Genomic DNA, 18619 nt, shown 5'->3' on the forward strand with positions numbered 1-18619 from the left:
GTATTTTTGAGAACCGGACTTCGATATTTGTCGCTTCGAGGCTTCATTTTCCGTTAACAATTGTTAACAAACTTTGTGGGTGTAGCTTTGGTTCATAATTCTTGGTTATTTCTTCACTTCTTCTTGATTCATAACAGTTGTAATCTTAACTTAAAATGGGTAACAAAAATTAGTCGATTTGCAAGCTTTTAAAAAATTTTTATAAAATCTTCAAAGAGCCGTTTTTCCGTTAACGTTTTGAAGCCTCCGAAACCAACTGTTCAGCAAGCTTGTGCAAATTTATATAAATAAAAGAGCTCATCCAATCTATTTATCAAAATGTAGCAAAGTAGATCCTCAAGTCACATGTTTTTAAATCGTGGAGATATATATCACCGAACGTTTGAAAATGGGACCCAATACAAACTTTCCGTTAACAATTGAAGCCTCCAAAACAAATGAAGCCTCCGAAACAACAATAAGATTAATTATCATCTATGCATATCTAAATTGGTGTGTTTCATACTGATATCTGCATTGTAATTATTACTTGATATGTGCAGAATGTCATAAATTTAAAAAAAAATTGACATTATGGTTAATGTTTGAAAAATATACTGATACCCAAAAAAGCCTGTTTCGGAGGCTTCACATGCAAAAAACACCACACTTAACAAATGGGTGAAAAAATTAACATGTGATAAATCTACAATATCTGCCGCATAGAATCATTGAATCAATACACACAAGAAAATAACAGCTTAGATGATCCCAACACTGCTGTTTTCAAAAAAACTACTTCTGCAATGTTTAACAATTGTTAACATGAAGCCTCCGAAACAAAAAAAAATGACTTGCTGTGATAATTTAATTTTTGTCACAACTGAATTCAATACTTAGAAGCAAAGCATGAAAATGGGTAATTGTGATATTTTTTACCTATTTTTTATGTCAACTTGTAGTAGTTAGCCAAATATTTTACTTTTATGATCACCTGTGTTGTTAACTGAAGCCTCCGAAACACAAATCGCTTGAATTGCCAATTCTAAAAAATAACTCCAATTTCTGTGAAACTTGGCTGGGAGGTTCCTTTCATCAAGTAGTATTTGTACATGAAGTTAGACATTCAAATTATTTTAGGAACCCAATTAAAACTTTAAAAATGTGTTTCAGGTTTGGAAATTTCCATTGTAAATGACACTTGATGTTAAAAATTTTCAAAACTGCAATTACAAACATAGCAAAACATGGTATAAAATTTAACTTATATCTGTTGACTTACTTTGGAATGGGATTTCACATGTATTACAGCTTTCATGTCATAGTTTTCTGACGTTATGTAAAATACATTTTTTCTTAGATTTTAACCAAAATGTTATGGAAATGTCAATTTTTTATTAGAAATCAAAAGGTTTAAGCCTTGAAACATTATTTTACTGGAATTTAAGTTGCTTCTATGCATGATTTCAGTAAACAGAAACATATTTAAGTGGTTTGAAATTTTGACCCTAAAAATCAAAAGTTACACCCTTTACTGTGAAAATGACCATGTATGAGTGACGTCATTAATCATATGCATAATTGATTGAGCGAAGAAGGGTAGGATATAAGTCACAGAACGCACACGAGATATACGAATCAGTTCATGACAAAAACAACATTTGGACGCCAAAAAAGTACAGTTATGCATTAAAATGTTTATTGTACAGTACAGTAGTAGCTTTTCACATAAAATTTGCATTGTTCACATAATGTATCAACTTCATGGAGAGCATCGGACTAGCATGAGTGAAATAGGTGCAGAATTCGCATACTTGATTTACTTCAATTATGTGTGACTTCATCAATGGATACAAAAGTGGTGGAAAACGATTTTCGCTTTTTGACTTGAATTTTCGCGCTTTATAAAAAACCGGCAGCGTATTTTGCCGTTTTAAATCGCGCGAAACTCCGGTGCCTAACCTAGATGTAATAGGGGACCATCCTCGGTTCAAGAAGGTCTGCAAACGACCGCAATTGCATGTGTAATGTATTTGCGAAATATGTCCTCTATTGTATGTGATATTATAACGTCCGCAGTTGCTAGGAAAACATACACACAAAAATACACCAAAAATGGTGGAAAACATCCTCGGTACATGTTTATTTTAGTATGGATTCAGACGGGGTCGGGGGTGTTTGCATACAGTCCTAAACCGCGTCCTGTCCATGCTTAGAGGTGATTACACAGGGATGGGGTGGGGTGTGTGTATCGTTCATGACATGCTTTTGTGTGTGTATGGCACTCATGGCACGATGTCGTCTGCTCGCACTAGAGAAGTTCACATTGATGCACATTTCAGGAGTGCACATTGATGTGAATCTAACCTATTATGTGGATTCACTAGTGATGAAACATACCTTGAAACTTTAGAGATCCATCAAATTCCTAAAAATAGCTATAGATATTCAAAACGACCCAAAAGGGGTTAAAATTACAAACTTTTTTGAACCACATTTATTTTTATTTATACATTGGTAACCTCATGAGAGCTATATACATGTATAGGCTTTTATGAGACAAGAATGTTTTATTTATTTGACCCAACTATCAACTAAAGTTGATGTACTGTGAAGAATTCTGATTTCTTTATGTGTAGGCCTAAATTCTTGATAAGTTTTTTACTCCATCGGATTGCCTAGCATTTCTGTTCCATCTTAGCAAAACAAATCGAGCGCTTTTAAAATACAGTAGCTACAAAAAAGCCTGCCATGTTTACCTCCTTGATACCTGAATCCACCCAACTGTGCCATTCATGTGTTTATCATAGTTGTCATGGTTATCATTAATATGGTAGGATCCTTAGTGAGGATGTTTGCCACCATATTGTATTACACTTGGTGTATACTGATTGGGAACACTGATCTGACGATGGCCTTAATTTTTGCAGAAAACAAAAACAAACTTAATTTACCAAGCAGTTGTTGCAGCAGACTATGCAGATGAAAATGGTTCAAATTTACGAATATGAATGGTATAATTATATCTATGTATTTACTATAATCCATTCATTGACTTGCCATGTAAGGTTTGTCTATGTCCAATAGGCATACATGTGTACTGTGAACATACACTACCCTCCACGTGTGAAGACCTGTAAACGAGGACCTTCAACTCTTTTCTATCTAACTGAGGACATTGCACACCCGAAGCTAAGCTCCAAAACATGGACCTCTATCGGACTTCCTTTTTTCTCGATCCAACCAACACCTGACTTTTCAGGGGTAAATTATGAGAAATGGTCTTACATGCATTTCTACGTTGTTTGTAACACGCCGTTTAGATAGAGGGAATCATGGACATCCTCTGTTCAGCACAGATCCTGGAGGATGCACTAGGATCCACAATATGCTCATCTATCAAGGTACAGTTCTTTAACCCCAATACATTTGCACATTCATTGAATGACCTTTGAAATTTTGGGTACAAAAATTGAGGTTATTGGACTATGCCATTGGGATGAGGCTATTGTGGTCCATAGTGATGTCTTTGGTTGCTCTGCTATCGAGGTCATTTCACTTCACATAAACTATTGGCTCTTCAACAACTTGGCACTACTTTCGGGCTCTGTTGCTTTTATATACTATCCAGAGAGGTTGCGTCAGCGCTTCGGTTGAACGCCTCGCGCTACGCGTTCGGATTCTCGCGCTACGTGCTCGCTAAATCCATAAGGGCCACAGACTGCGGCTACTACAACTAATCACCACACCATGGACCTATACATTTATAGGTGAAATTCTCTCTCAATTTCATAGCACCCTGTGAAATATGTCTAGTAACCATGGATATCCACAGCACTTTTGTTTGTGTGTCCAACTGTCCATGTTTTTATACAAAAGACAACAGTTGCTAGTGAAAATAGATGCACACCCTACCCATCCCCATTTTAACTCCCACTCACTCACTCGCACACACACAAATTAAATGTTGGAAATTATCCCGGGGAAATTATACAAAGTTGCCACAAAATGAGAGGGTTTACAGCTGTAATTATTATTTACAGGTACCATTGGAAATATCTGATTAATTTTGGAGATGTGCATGGATGATTTAAAGACAAGGGTAGCAATTTGAGTGGGTGGGAAGTGATTGTTGGATACATGTTATGTCCAATTTAATGGATCCCAAAATAATAGTGTTTATATGAAGATGTATGAAGCATAAAATAACCACAATATCAAACACATAGTTAAGTGATAAGATAGCCAAGTTGTGAGTAATTACGAAAGAATCTTTGGAGCGATTGCCAAATAAGGTGCAACTCTAAAAGTCTTATTACAAGACTGCCCTACCCCAACCCTAAACCCTAACCTTAAACTCCGTAAACAAGGACTGGACTCAAGTCTAGCAAGTTGCACCCTATTCGGTAATTGTATTGAATCTTTTGCACAGAGTATACCACCAAATACAAAGGATTGGCTCATAATAACAGATTATAATGACTGTCCCATTGTCCACATCATTCATCAAGTGTAAGTGGTAATTTTGATCAATTAATTTTGTAATCAATTACATGTAGTAAGTTCAAACAATTTCTTGTTTTCAATTTTGTTTTTCCACATGGACTACATATATACACACAAAATGAACAATGCCAGGTATTTTCAATTTCCAAAAGGTTTGAAAAGCACTTGTGAATATTGGAATTTTACAGTATTTTACGTTATTTGACTTTCCACAACATGATGCCCTTGCTGTTAGCGAATGAACTTCATTTGTTGTTGGTTGTATTTAATATTTTGATACTCCAATATGGTCCTGTAGAAGTACCAGTCTACATAAGATACTATGTGATCAATGTTTAATTTTGTTTTGAAGACTAATCAACTATTTTAAACTCGGAAGTCAATTTGAAAGCCCAGCCCAGCCTAGTTTATTTCTAGCCACAGGCATGCATATGGTAGTGGAATTCATCACCTAAACATACACCATCTTGACTTGGGTTTTTAAATATCACCAAGTTTAGTTAGGTTTACCAGAGCTAAGCTGGCTGCTGAACTTGCACTTGCAGCCAGTAGTGTACTGTGTGTTCTTGATCAAAACTGATACCATTCTTCTCAGAACTAGATTATTATTATTCACAATATTGCAAGAAAGGAGACCAAAGTTTCAAACTGTATTATACATGTAACAGAACAAAGTATTTGCCTTTGTAATGTACAAAATACTATAGAAACATACTGTACTTGCCCTAGAAGATATCTGACTCTATTCTGGCATACTGTATTGAACTGTTTATATTTGAGCTTGTGAGTTGAATAGGTCAAATTGAGCTTGTCAATTCAAGTTTTCTACATAGTACTTCACCTAGGCTTATAGATGTAATGTCAAAGAACTATTTACTAGTATAAAACAAATGTTGCATTTGTCATTCATGTTTCAGTAAATGTCAGAGAACTATTTCCTAAATTATCAAATCTTTCACTTGTGTACATGTTGTTTGGAGTATGTCATTGTGTGATAATATGGCGTAGGTTTATTTCATATAGGGTGGGTAAAAAGAAATGAGCTTCCATGAGCATGTCAAAGAACTATAACAAATGTTTCATTTCAGATGTTTCAGTAAATGTCAGAGAAGTTAGAGAACTATTTCCTAAATTATCAAATCTTTCACTTGTGTACATGTTGTTTGGAGTATGTCATTGTGTGACAAGGCATAGGTTTATTTCATATGGGGTGGGTAAAAATAAAATGCTTCCATGAGCATTCACAGTTTCCATTAAATAAAAAATTTCTATTTTGGAAGAAACATATGTATTGTTTTTGATATTACATAATTTGACCCAATAAAGTATTGATACAATATTTGTCATTAAAAAAAAAATGAAATGAAATGGTGGTGATATAATATTGGTTTATACTGACATATATATGTTATTTTAAGAGGCGATGGAAAAAGAGAATACAACAGTTGCAGTTTATGTAACTCTGGAAATCTGTTACATTATTTGGTTCAGGGTTTACAGGATTTGCTTAGTGGATATAGGATTACAAAATTTAGGGTTAGGATTAGTGATAAACTCTGGGTGCAGAGAGAGTTTATTCCAGAAAATAGATCTCTGGTACAATGAAACATTATATTGCGGTAAACAATGTTACATCTGGGTATTACATCTGGGTACCATTTTGTTCAGGTTCATTTGTTTCAGTGAATTGTGTAAAAATGATATTACAAATTTTTCTTGAACAGTTGGGTGCACACACACCCCCATATATAACTTCCCAGCCCCCCCCCCCTTCGCCCCGACACAACACATGCACCCCTACACACAACATACACATACCCCAAACACACACTCAGACAATATATACTATACCAATCTTCTAAATTGCTCAATCTAAATGAATGTAATGATGCGTAAATATATTCCCATCTTAAATCTTGATTTGAAACCAATCAAATGTAAAGCAATATTTCTGCTTTACACTCATGCAACCTTAACTCGTTGTCGATCATACAAAATATCTAGGCCACCATAATGGGAAATGTTTAGCTGAATTTCCACGCAGCTTGTAAATGGCAATCCTGAGTCAGTACACCATCACAGGAGCCCAAGGCGAATCCAGTCATCTGTATGCTTAATTGCCTGTGCGCTTTTCTTCTGGTGGTAACTCTAGGATCTTAAACATTCTCATCTGTTGTACACAGTTCTTTAACCCCAAGTAGCTTGTACAAGCATTGAATGACCTTTGAGTGTAATGGGTACAAAAACTCATACTCAACAACTTGAGGTCAAATTTTGAGGTATGGTTGTTGATTGGAGGTTAAGGAACTGAGTCATCAGAATTGAGATAATTTTGGCATATATTGTAACATCCAGAATAAAATAAAATGTCACATCATCACCACCTGTACTACAAGAACTCTCAAGAAAGAAAACTTGTAAAAAATAATTGATTTGTGCAAGTTCACTGGTGTTTTTAGCGCTGCGTTTAGAAGAAGGCGAGGAAATTCTAACTGGTGTATGAAATTGATTCCTTTGCATGTGTGAAATTTGTCGTTTACTCACTCCTGGCTTATTTTCTCTCTTTTGATTTTTGATTTGACAACTTTGTGCTGAATGTTGAACATGGTTTGCTACTGAGTGTTTAAATTCACATTTTGTCCATCTGTTGTTGCCTTGTGCATAAAAGCTGTTTTTCCAGATGTGTCGTTATTGTAATTATTAATTCTTGTTATTACCAAAAGTTGTCATTATTTTCATTATTTTATTATTCTTGTTATTATCGATTCATATCTTGAGGTGTCTTAATAGTTTTTGATATCTTGAGTCAGAAAGAGGGCTGCATTTCTAGATTCCTTGGCTCAAATATTTTGCGATCAACTTAGTGAGGATTTTCATTATTTCTCCAGATTCTGGAGTGAGATGAATAACAATGCAATGTTGGAATGATTCTCTCTGCAACTACGTTCATTGGTGTCAGCTCTTAGGAGTCAGGGAATTAATTGGGAGGAGATAACACACATGTGTACTAATTTGCTTTTTTGTTTGTCTTCTTCTTTATTCCCAGGTAGTATGGCATTACCTATCTATAGTAACACAATGAGAATAACAACATGGAGAATACAACACAGTCTAGTCATATGTCTTATATTTATTGCATCTTCAGTAGTCAGAACACAAGATCCAGGTAGGTTTTTACACTTTAAAAGTTAATTTTTTGTTTCTTCCGTGGTCTTGGCTGTGCGTATCGCGTACACGAGTGTAAACACACAGGTGATAAACAATCACGCTGATCAACGGTCTTGACAACAAGACGGGTGACCCATTGGTCGTCGGTGCATAAAAGGGGAGGAGTCCTTGCCACTTGATCACCGATCACCAGCAACCACAGAAGAAATAAAAAATAACTTTAATCCCTTTAAAAAAAGAAGATATAAGGCTCTTTATCAACTGGTGCAGTTTGTGATATCATGTGAACATTCACTCAAAATGCTGTTATACAAGCTTGTGTTTAAAGATACTACATATAGATACACGCATGAAACAGCTGCCTTAACCAGTGATAATATCACTGACTGCAATAGAAAAAGGACTAAAGCAAGTGATGTATCCAGAAGTGGCCTCTGGATCAGGATCTGCATGGATTTGCAGTGAGATGGGTACTCCCTGTGCAGGATGTGGTTGCAAACACACTTCTAAATATTCTTCATCTGTCTCTTCTGCTTCCAAGAAAGGTCTGCATTCTGCAAGCAAAATGGTGTTGACTGTTCTAAATATACCAAAACAGACCTATGTACCTAGTTTATACCATTTTCAACCTGATGTGGCAGTGACGTCAAAGCATTTTCACGCGCGCATCTATGGGTCGTCTTTAAGCACTTGTGTGGCCAGCACTTTGAGCGAACACTAGCGATTTGTAGCTGCGCCCAATGAAACACGCACTGACGTCACTGCCACATCAAGGTGGTAAATGGTATCTAGACAACTTGTGATTCACTGGAATTAAAACACGATTCTTTCAATTTCAGCAACATGATCACATTTCTGTGGTTTCCTTGTAAACAAATACAATATTATCTACTTGCCCAGCCCAATTATGGTCTGACAAAATAGGTACATGTATCAAAGTTCATTTTACAACATTATCACCATAAAACTGACCAAAAATAATGGTCTTGTGGCATATAAATAAGTGCTATAAAACTAAAACAAGACCAGCCTCACTTGCATACAAACAGGGACTACTCTACAGCAATGTTGTAATATTTGTGGAGAAGGAGGTCCTCAATGTTTTTCAAAATTCTACACAATTTTACAAAATTAAAAACAATTACAAAATTTACAAAAACTTTGAGGCTCTAAGTACTGTATTATTTGTTGTTGGTTGATTTGTGTATAAGTATATTTGTGTGGGAGTGTAAAATGTATGTATGTGGGTGACTTGGTGTCATTATTGATAAAACAAGATCAATGATACCCAAACTAAATATTTTATTCCTGAAATTGACATTCAAGCATCACCTTTATTCTAAATTACTTTGTACTTTTATCTAAATCATGTAATAATACATATTTCCAGAATTATAGTTATATCAAATTCTGAGTAAAGTTTTGTACGTCATTGAAAATGTGATAATGTAAATAACATAGAATTGCATGTAAATAGGAAGGCATACTCTGACCCACTCCATCCTGTATTCCAGGAGTATTTGCTTTGGTGTATATGATAAGGTGCGATTATTACCCAAGCGTGTATTGATTTAATCAACTTATCAGAGCAATGATAACAATTATTATCAATGGTATTTCGTACATTTGCTGGTCATAAGCTTAAAGAGGTATGGTCTGATTTTTCATGTTCTGTTTTCTATCTTAGATTGAGCCCTACCATTAAAACACTAATGTTTCCAAATTTTGAGCTGTATTGCTCCAGCGGTTTTGATATGAGAAGCAAAAATATATATATATATAATGATCCCTGTCATAGGATAGTACACACTATTCTGGTATGGTTACTACAAATAACTACATTTGTTCATGTCATTTAAAAGGAAAAATATCGATCGGGTCAAGGACATTAAGTTAGTATGCAGTGGCGCGCTTTGCCCCCCCATATTTTTCTTGCCCCCCCCAGTTTTGAGGCAAAGCCCCCCAAATTACGTAAACTTCCACTCTTTGAGGCAATTTTGCACAAAATTTGTCGATTTTGCCCACCCTGAAATTCACTTCCACCCTGAAATTCCCATGCCCCCCCAGAATAAAATCCTGGTGCCGCCACTGTTAGTATGTAATGTATTATATACTCCATAAAAATAGTTTCATTCTTTGGTCTGCTTTTTGAGCACTTCTAGGAATAGCAAAAATGTTTAAAATGACAACCCCTATCTGCATATCTGATTTTTTCAGGCATAGGTGCCACAAAGGATTGCATTTTCAAGTTTTTTGGTTGCTAGATTTATTTCTATTAAGTTTTTCTCAGAGGATGGCAAATTGGCAATATTACTGGCGGGCTTATACTTACCTAATATATTATTCAATACAAACTGCAACCTCTCTAGGGTGCGTAAACCTTCAAATAACACCGTAAAAATCCCCAAATGGGCGAGAGAGGAAATAGCGCCTAGCGGCGCACCTACTTCCTCTCTCTTTTAGAACCCCATGAATAAGGTCATGTATGATAATTTGTCTGTAGAAATCTATCTAAATCTAAGTTAATCTTAAGGTTTTGACAAGTCATATGTGGTTCTTTTCATAGCTAAACCTTCACTCAATGCCAGTTTACCATTATTTGTCGGTTATGCTCGATATTTTTATCATTTAGCGGCTCTTTAGACATTGGAAATTCCCGCTGGATCACAGGACACAGGTGCAGAATTCTGCTCCCAGTTGCCGACTTTATACATGTGGTAATTCATATTTATACAGCTTCATACATATTTCATATAGGCCCCATACTTATTGTAGTATATTGGGTGTTCCATTTTATAAATGTATGTTGTAATTTGCATCTCGTTTCTAATTAAAAGAAAGAGAGCTACGAGTTGCTTTATATGTGTGTTATGCATGCATGCATTAATGTTTACCTCTTTTTATTCTTTGAAACTACAGGTTTCCGTGAGTGAGATTAACACACCAATAATATGCATATGTCTACCAGCTACCGTCTTGTTACGTCTGTCCTTTGCTTAGGAGCTCATACGTTAATATTGACCTGTATATTTTGTGGCCTTTTACGTATTTATATACAATAGGGTTTAGTATTTAGTCTTCTTTTGCCTTGCTATTTACATAAACAAAGCTTTTTGGCGTATTTTCTCTGATTCGTTCTGAGTATAGACTTAACATCCACAATGCCCTCTCAGTGTAAGAAGTGTAATGTCTCCCTTATGGAGTTAGACAATCATTCCCACTGTGTTTCTCAAGCTATCAGAGCAATGGCATTGGATGTACGCCAGAGGCCAAAGCAGAAACCTAAACCTAAGGCTAAATCAGGTAAGACAATTGGTAAGAAGGGTAATACCGTGTCTCTTGGGCCCCACCTTCACGGGTTGGGCTCCACCGAGCCGGTCCCTGATTCCGGGAAGTCTAGTTCCGCACGGCCCCTCCCATGGGTCAGTAAAGCTGACTAATATGGTGACGCAACTTCCGATGGGTCGAATAATCCTAGTGCATGCTAAACAGGATCGACAACATCGGTCATCCCCTCAACCACTTTGGTACGTGCGGGTTCCCCAGTGACCGATGGAGGTACTCCATTATTTAACAATAATACTAACAACAGCAGTTTAATTACCGCTGATTCCGAGAGTACCTCCCCCATTGAACAGCCTCGTTTGTCGGCTCCGTTTGTAGGAGGGACAAGGGCGTTCAACCCCATAACGGGAAGAGCCAGACCAAATGAGTCAAGGCATATTTCTCCCGGTGATTATAATACTCAATCTGCCCCACGAGAAGTGCACACAGGGCATATAAAGATGAGTACAATCACGCAGAGTGCGGATAGGGCGGACATTCGATCTGACCCTCTTAATCCCTCTGTAATAATGGCTAGCCAGTCCTTTCCAGTGGGAGGGACGGACGCGGCCATGGTGAGAAGAGCCGAAATAGTACCACCGTCGAGTGGTGTTTCTGAGCGTCTTACTCCCGCTGATTACCAACTAAAACCCACGCAATCGACGGGGGTGAGTTCGGTCAGCGTATTGCAGGGAACAGCCAGACGGCCGCAAGAGCGGGCTGCTCCGATTAGCAATAATTTTCCATGCGCTTCCCCAATGTCAATAATGACACATGGCGATGGGGCAGTGATGCATGCATCCTCACTTGTTGACAATGATCGATCAATTGCTACGGCACGCGATCATATTTCTGGGCTCGGTCGGGGGTCGCTATATATAGCACATCGACCAGTCAAGTGGGCGGTATGTATTCTACCGCACCCGTCATGCAAGGCGGGTCAGTCGGCACGGGAACCAGTAATGGCCTGCCGTATATGACCGCTATGGAACAGCCTAGTATTCATGATACATCGGCATATAATGCTCAATTAATGAATAATAGGGCTTTTATAAACCCATTTGCAAGTGTAGGACAGCCGGGAGGAGGGTTTCAATACCCATCCTCCCCCTGCTGGTTTATGCAGCCTAACCTGGCACAATGGCAAGGCTGTTTTCCTCAACCCTTTTCACAGCAGCAACAGACTCAATCCACAATGAATAATAATTCTTTGGGGGAGTCTGGTCCTCAGTTGAGATGTACTAATACAAGACCAGTCAGTGATCAACCATTGTCTCGGTCGAATGTAGATTCTCTTACTGTATGTCAAACAGCTGTGCCTACGGGACCTTTGGTGGCTCCCAGTAGTGACAGTGACTCAGAGGATGGCACTCCTACATGTAGTGTGGATGATGATCAGGAGTCCGTCAAGATGAGTCAAGAGGAATACGGCTCCACCGAGTCAGTCAGGGAGACTAAAAGGACTTGTTTAATAAGGAGCGTATGATCCGATTCTCAAAGAAGTTTGTGACATTTTTAATCTAACTGTGAAGTTTGATGATGTGTCTTCGGACTTGGCATCTGATGATCAAGTACCCCTGCTACCTACTAGGCAATATAGGGGCCTCGAATGGGGGCGTTAAGCCCTTGCTCCGCCTCCCTTCTCAGATTAAGAAAGAGCGGGAGAAGGTTATGAAAGCCAAGGGGCGTGCCGGACCACATAGTTTTGTAGCTAAGGCTTTATGTGTTCCAAAAAAGGACTGTGAAGACATACTCAAAGTCCCTACCATGGATAAGGAACTGGAGAAGATAATGTCTAAGTCCGGGTCGGTGTCCAAGCCTGCCTTTTTCTCACCCTCTTGGGAGAAAGAGCCCCTAGCTTTGAATAAACACATCAAGTCTCAAACAAAACTTGACACTTTTCAGTTGTTATTACTGAATTCCCTCATCAATCAAATTGAGGAAGATAGTCAGGATGAGCCTACTGGGGTAGCAGCCATGGCAAAATTACTAGTGAACATGGCTGACATTCATTTGAAAGAAGCGATGACACTGTCTCATCGGCTTTCTGTTCTAAGACATGAGAGTGTTTCAGCTACACTTTGAAGGAGTTCATTGACGAACTGCCGGTCCTGCTGAATGGTCTACTCTTCTCATCAGAGGCTCTCTTTGGCAGAACTTTTGCCAAATCAGTCAAAAAGCTAGCAATGATCAGGGACAAGAATACTATAGACTCTGCACGGAAACCTCTGGCTGCATCTCGAGGCAAAGTCAAACAAGGCAGCAAGTATGGACCTAAGCGCAGCCAACCCAGTTTTGCTTCGGCAAACAGGGAAGGGGGGGCACAGAGAGGTTGCGGTAGCTATAGAGGCCGAGGTCACGGTCGTGGTGGTGAAACCGCTAGGCCTTACAACCCCAGTTCAGCCGCAGCAGGGGATCCCCCTGCTGCTAAAAAAGGCTCGAGTGGGAAATCCTTCGGGATTTTGATGCTGCCCCGATCATGGTGCTGCGAGATCTGGGCCAGATGTTGCAGCCTCCATTCCCAGAGGTCTCTCGTGGCGAGGGTGGTCGCCTTATACTTTACGCAAAAGCATGACCATACATAAACCCAGACATATGGGTTCTACGCACAGTGACGGAGGGTACAGAGTAGAGTTTACAGAACCTCCCCCGTCACGTGCACAGGTCCACAGGACCATGTTACCAAAAGAAGACTTAAAAAGAAAACTTCTATTAGACGAGGTCTCAGCACTTCTAGAAAGGAATGCAATCACTAGCCCCAAGAAAACGGGCGATTGGAGACCAATCCTGAATTTAAGGCAAATGGGCAGCATCCGTAGATCTCAAAGATGCAGATCTACATGTTCCCATTCACCCACTCAGGGCAAGGCCTACGAATTCAGGTGCCTCCCTTTCGAACTCTCTACGAGTCTACGGGTATTTACTCGCATAGTCAAGGCAGTAACGGCCTTTCTAAGACAACAGAACATTGAAATCCATCTAGGTATCTAGACGATTGGATTATCACAGGCATATCGAAGGAAGAGGCGAAGCACCATCTTCAGGTTGTCCTGAATACTATAACGGACCTAGGATTCATAGTGAACCTCCAAAAAAGTCCTATCTGGTGCCTTCTCAAACCCCTACATTTTTAGGTGCAATCCTAGACTTGGTCCAAGGCCTGGCAACCTTCTCACTGGACAGAGTTGCCAATATGAACCAGTGTGCAGGAATTCTGAGACAATCAAATTCGGCCCCAGCGATAGCCTGGCTAAAAGTACTAGGACTGATGGCCAGTCTAGTAGATCTGGTGCCTTGGTGCCGCTATCATATGAGACCCACTCAATTGCACCTGCTGTATCATTACAATCCAGTCAGACACCATCTTTATGTCATGGTTCCAATGACGGAGATCGCGTGAACGGAATTGCATTGGTGGGAAAATCACAGCAACCTAGCAAGGGGTGTTGTTTCCCCCAACTTCCCTTTCAACTCACTCTGACGACAGATGCGTCACAGTCAGGCTGGGGGTCACATGTTGGACCACAAGGTCAGAGATACGTGGTCCAGGATGGAGGCCAAAGTTCATATAAACTACTAGAACTAAGGGGCGGTCTTCAGAGCTTTGAAGCAGAAGTGCAAGGGAAGCTTATACTGATCAAAACAGACAATTCCACGGTTGTGGCATACATCAATCGTCAAGGGGGGACGAAATCTCCTACCCTTTGCCTCCGCACAAGAGAGTTACTACGAATATAACTCTATTCGCAGTACACATTCCCGGGATACTGAACACCCTAGCAGACAATCTGTCTCAGGGTGTGTCTCTGAATCCGACCGAATGGTCGCTATCTCCCCAGATAGCTCAACCTTTGTTCAGGGAAATATTCCAACCATCAGTAGTTCTCTTTATGTTGACAAGGAATCACAAACTACTAGTGTACTGCTCCAGAATGCAGGACGAAAGAGCCCTAGCGATGGACGCCTTTCGATAAGGGAATGGCGCTGGAATGGCGGCTACGCATTTCCCCTGATATCTCTGATTTCAAGAGTCCTCCAGAAAATAAGGAGACTTCTTCGTAGCTCAGCGATTAAGTCGCCGCCTTGTAATCTATAGATCAGTGAAATCAGGGGTTCAAACCCATCTGATGACTTTGAGAAGGGAGGACTGTCTTGTCCTGTTGATTGCACCATTCTGGCCTCGCCAACACTGATTCCACAGTCTAATGTCGCTGATAGTGGATCAACCACTGATCCTTCCTCTGATTGCGGATCTTCTTTGGATACCAGGACTGAAAGTCCAATTCCACGACCTGTGTCACACATCTGACTGCATGACCGCTGTCGTGGAACGTTTCCAGGAGGAAGGCTTTTCTAAGGAGGCTGCCAAATTGGTAGCCGCAGGTAGAAGAAATCAACATACAGAGTATACTCTGCACTTCTACGACCCTTCTACAAGTGGTGTAAAAGAAGGAAAGTTACTCCAAATAAAGCCCCTTATTGGTGTAATCGCAGATTTTCTACAAGCTAGATTTAATAATGGTCTGCAAGTTACTACTGTCAAGGGCTACAGATCTGCCATTCAGGCAGTCCATCCAGGCTCTCCTGGTGGATCTTCAGTTAGTAACAATAAAAACCTTCATCTTATTGAAGGTATGTTTATTAAGAGACCACCAGCTAGGAAGATCATGCCATCCTTTGATCTTCATACTGTCCTGGAATATCTGAGAGGTCCGCCGTTTGAACCAGCTCAGGCAGCATCTCTACGGGACCTATCTCTGAAACGGTCTTTCTTATTGCTCTGGCTTTGGGCAGACGCTATTTTGAACTTCACGCACTAGCGATAGGTAAGGACATCGCTTTTAGTGATCGTGGGTGACCTTGTTTTTGTCCAGGATTCCTGGTGAAAATGAGAGATCTAATTTTTCAGCTTCTCCAGTGTTCTCCCTCCTCTGAACCCTCACTCTATACATTGTAAAGATCGTTTGAACTGTCCAGTTCAGATACTTAGAGGGTACATTGATCACACTAGCCTAGTGCGCATCATTAAGGGAAAACCAATTCAGCAATGATTTGTCACAGCACAGACAAACATTAAGCCAGCAGCCAAAGCGACTTTGGCTGTCGCTTTTGGAGGGCACATTGATGTAATTAGGAAAGCGAAGGCAGTGAGAGGGAGGTCCCACCCCTGCTCATTCATCAAGGTCAATAGGCCTATCGGCGTCATGGGCCTTTAACCATGACGCCAATATATGAGAGATAGTAAATACCGTGTCCTGGAAGTCAGAATCCCCGTCAGAATCATCCTTCATTACGAGATATTTGAGGGATACAGGACCTTGTGCGCAGACTAGTTTCGCCACGGCGGTACTGAAGGCCAATGCACACAATCACTAAGAGATGGGTAGGAAAGAACATGTGTCATTCTTTTCTAACCATTCATTTGCTATCTATTTCAGGAGACGATAAGGACCGTGAGTTGGTCCCAGTTCCTTATATCTGTTATATTGATTTAGGAAAATATTATCTCCGCTGTCAATTAGTCTAGGCAGTGCGGTCGCAAATTCACCGCCACCTAGTTTCACGGTGCCAGACTGTTGCAGTTTGTATTGAATAATATATTAGGTAAGTATAAGCCCGCCAGTAATATGATAAAACTTTTTGTTTTCTATATTACCAAGGGCGGGTTATACTTACCTAATATATTATTCAAGCCACCTCCTCCCCTGAATTTGCTTCGGTATGACATATTCATGTGGGCGAGAGAGGAAGTAGGTGCGCCGCTAGGCGCTATGGGTAATCCCAGGATCCGGGTTGCCGGTCCCTTTTTATTTGGGGATTTTTACGGTGTTATTTGAAGGTTTACGCACCCTAGAGAGGTTGCAGTTTGTATTGAATAATATATTAGGTAAGTATAACCCGCCCTTGGTAATATAGAAAACAAAAAGTTTTATCATGTTTAGTAAAAATTCAATAATTACAGAAATAATGAGACAGAAAAGAAGGTATCATAGGCCAGATAACCATACATAGCAATTGACTTCAATATACACATACTGCTTTCTTGCACATTCAGATGACAATTTGAACAGTAAAAAGCTGTACAATGTACTCTATACAATGGCCCCATTTCCAACTTGAACAAAACAACAAAATGGTACCGCAGGATGTTGACTTTTCCATTATGTCCCAGTAGTACAAATTCACCATTTGTGGAGTATGTATGGCATATATTGTAAAATAAATAAGTCTCTAAAACTAAGTGTTGTGACTGTTATTTAGTAATAGTTATTCACTTACCAATGAAGTTCAAGTGCAATACTGGACCATTTTCAATGCAATGTAGCACGATAAGTGCCCATTTAAAGAAGCCATGTAGTCATTTGAAAATTTAGAAAGGAAATTACACTTTAAATTGAGACTGAGAACAAATAATGTAATTCCGCATCAAACGAAATTGAATTTGTGCGATGAAATTTGCATGTGCAATTTGGTAAGTGGAATGGGTGTTGTAAAGTGCAAAGTGCCGTTAGATTTTCCGCATGCATGAATTAGAACCATTTTATTAGCACTTGGTAAATTATTTTTATGTGTTAAGATTTGTAAGTTCTCAGGTGCGATTTTCTGCCCATATGATTAGCTTTGTTTGGGGTTTGTCCATAGACTTCTCTACATTTTCTGGAGTGGACAATGAAAAAATATGCTGCTGCAGAAAGCAAGATGTCGGATTAAAAGCATTGTGAGCCGACATGCAGCCTCATTTCCCTTGTTCTTCATCAGATTTAAGATTTTGGTATCACAAGAAAAGTACATGATTTCTCATAACACCAGTAAAATTTAACACCCGAGATATGTTTGGTTTAGATGATGTGAACAAAAATGTAGTGAATTGTGGTAACCACATAGGAAGCGTACAGTATTCATGTACTATTCTATGGGACATTGTTCATGTTTTTGCTTCTCATATCAAAATCGCTGGAGGAATACAACTCAAAATTTGGAAACATATTGTTTTAATGGTAGACCTTAATGCAGGAAAGTGCAAACCAGAATATAAAAAATTAGACCACACCCTTAAAATAAGAGGTGTATGGGATTAATAGGCTTTATATACCATTGATGAAAGTAACATCACATTTCAATTAGGCATGTGCTTGTCCATTCATTCATCATTGTTCATAAAGCAATTACTAGACCTCTTAGTGTTACATTAATATAATGAAAAAATTAGGTGGCCTATATCATTCTATATGCTTCACCCTAGCAGGACGTAACACAATGCAATACGCAGAGCGAGGAATGGAAAAATAATGCAAGCCCAAAAAATTAAAATCGGCCCCTTTTCAATCATGCTTGAATATCATTCCTATAGGATGTGTCGATAAATTATTCAGAAATTGACACTTTGATTGATTTATTAGCATGTGAATTAGGTTGGAAGCCATGCAGGTCAAGTAATTTATGCACATATTCATGAATTTATCATCATTATGAACATACTGTAGATGACAGAACTTTGTTAGGTAGGCGACAACAAAAACACCCTATTTTACGGGCCCAACTGACCCACATTTTGTATGTATTTTAGCCAAAAGTGAATTGAATGTGATGGAAATTGCTGTATGCCTGTAAAATTAGCTGTTTGGAACAAAAAGTATACTTG

General features: G+C 39.2%; 1 protein-coding gene across 1 annotated transcript in view; it reads left to right on the forward strand.

The window, feature by feature from the left end:
* Window positions 1-18619, forward strand: part of LOC140150258 (integrin beta-1-A-like) — a 123864-nt gene that overhangs the window by 21586 nt on the left and 83659 nt on the right. The window contains exon 2 of the mRNA XM_072172261.1: window positions 7532-7651. Within this exon, the coding sequence (XP_072028362.1) occupies window positions 7537-7651 (115 nt within the window). The 5' untranslated portion in view covers window positions 7532-7536. The remainder of the gene's footprint in view (window positions 1-7531; window positions 7652-18619) is intronic.

This window comes from Amphiura filiformis, chromosome 4, assembly GCF_039555335.1.
Source record: "Amphiura filiformis chromosome 4, Afil_fr2py, whole genome shotgun sequence".
In the NCBI taxonomy this organism is placed as follows: domain Eukaryota; kingdom Metazoa; phylum Echinodermata; class Ophiuroidea; order Amphilepidida; family Amphiuridae; genus Amphiura; species Amphiura filiformis.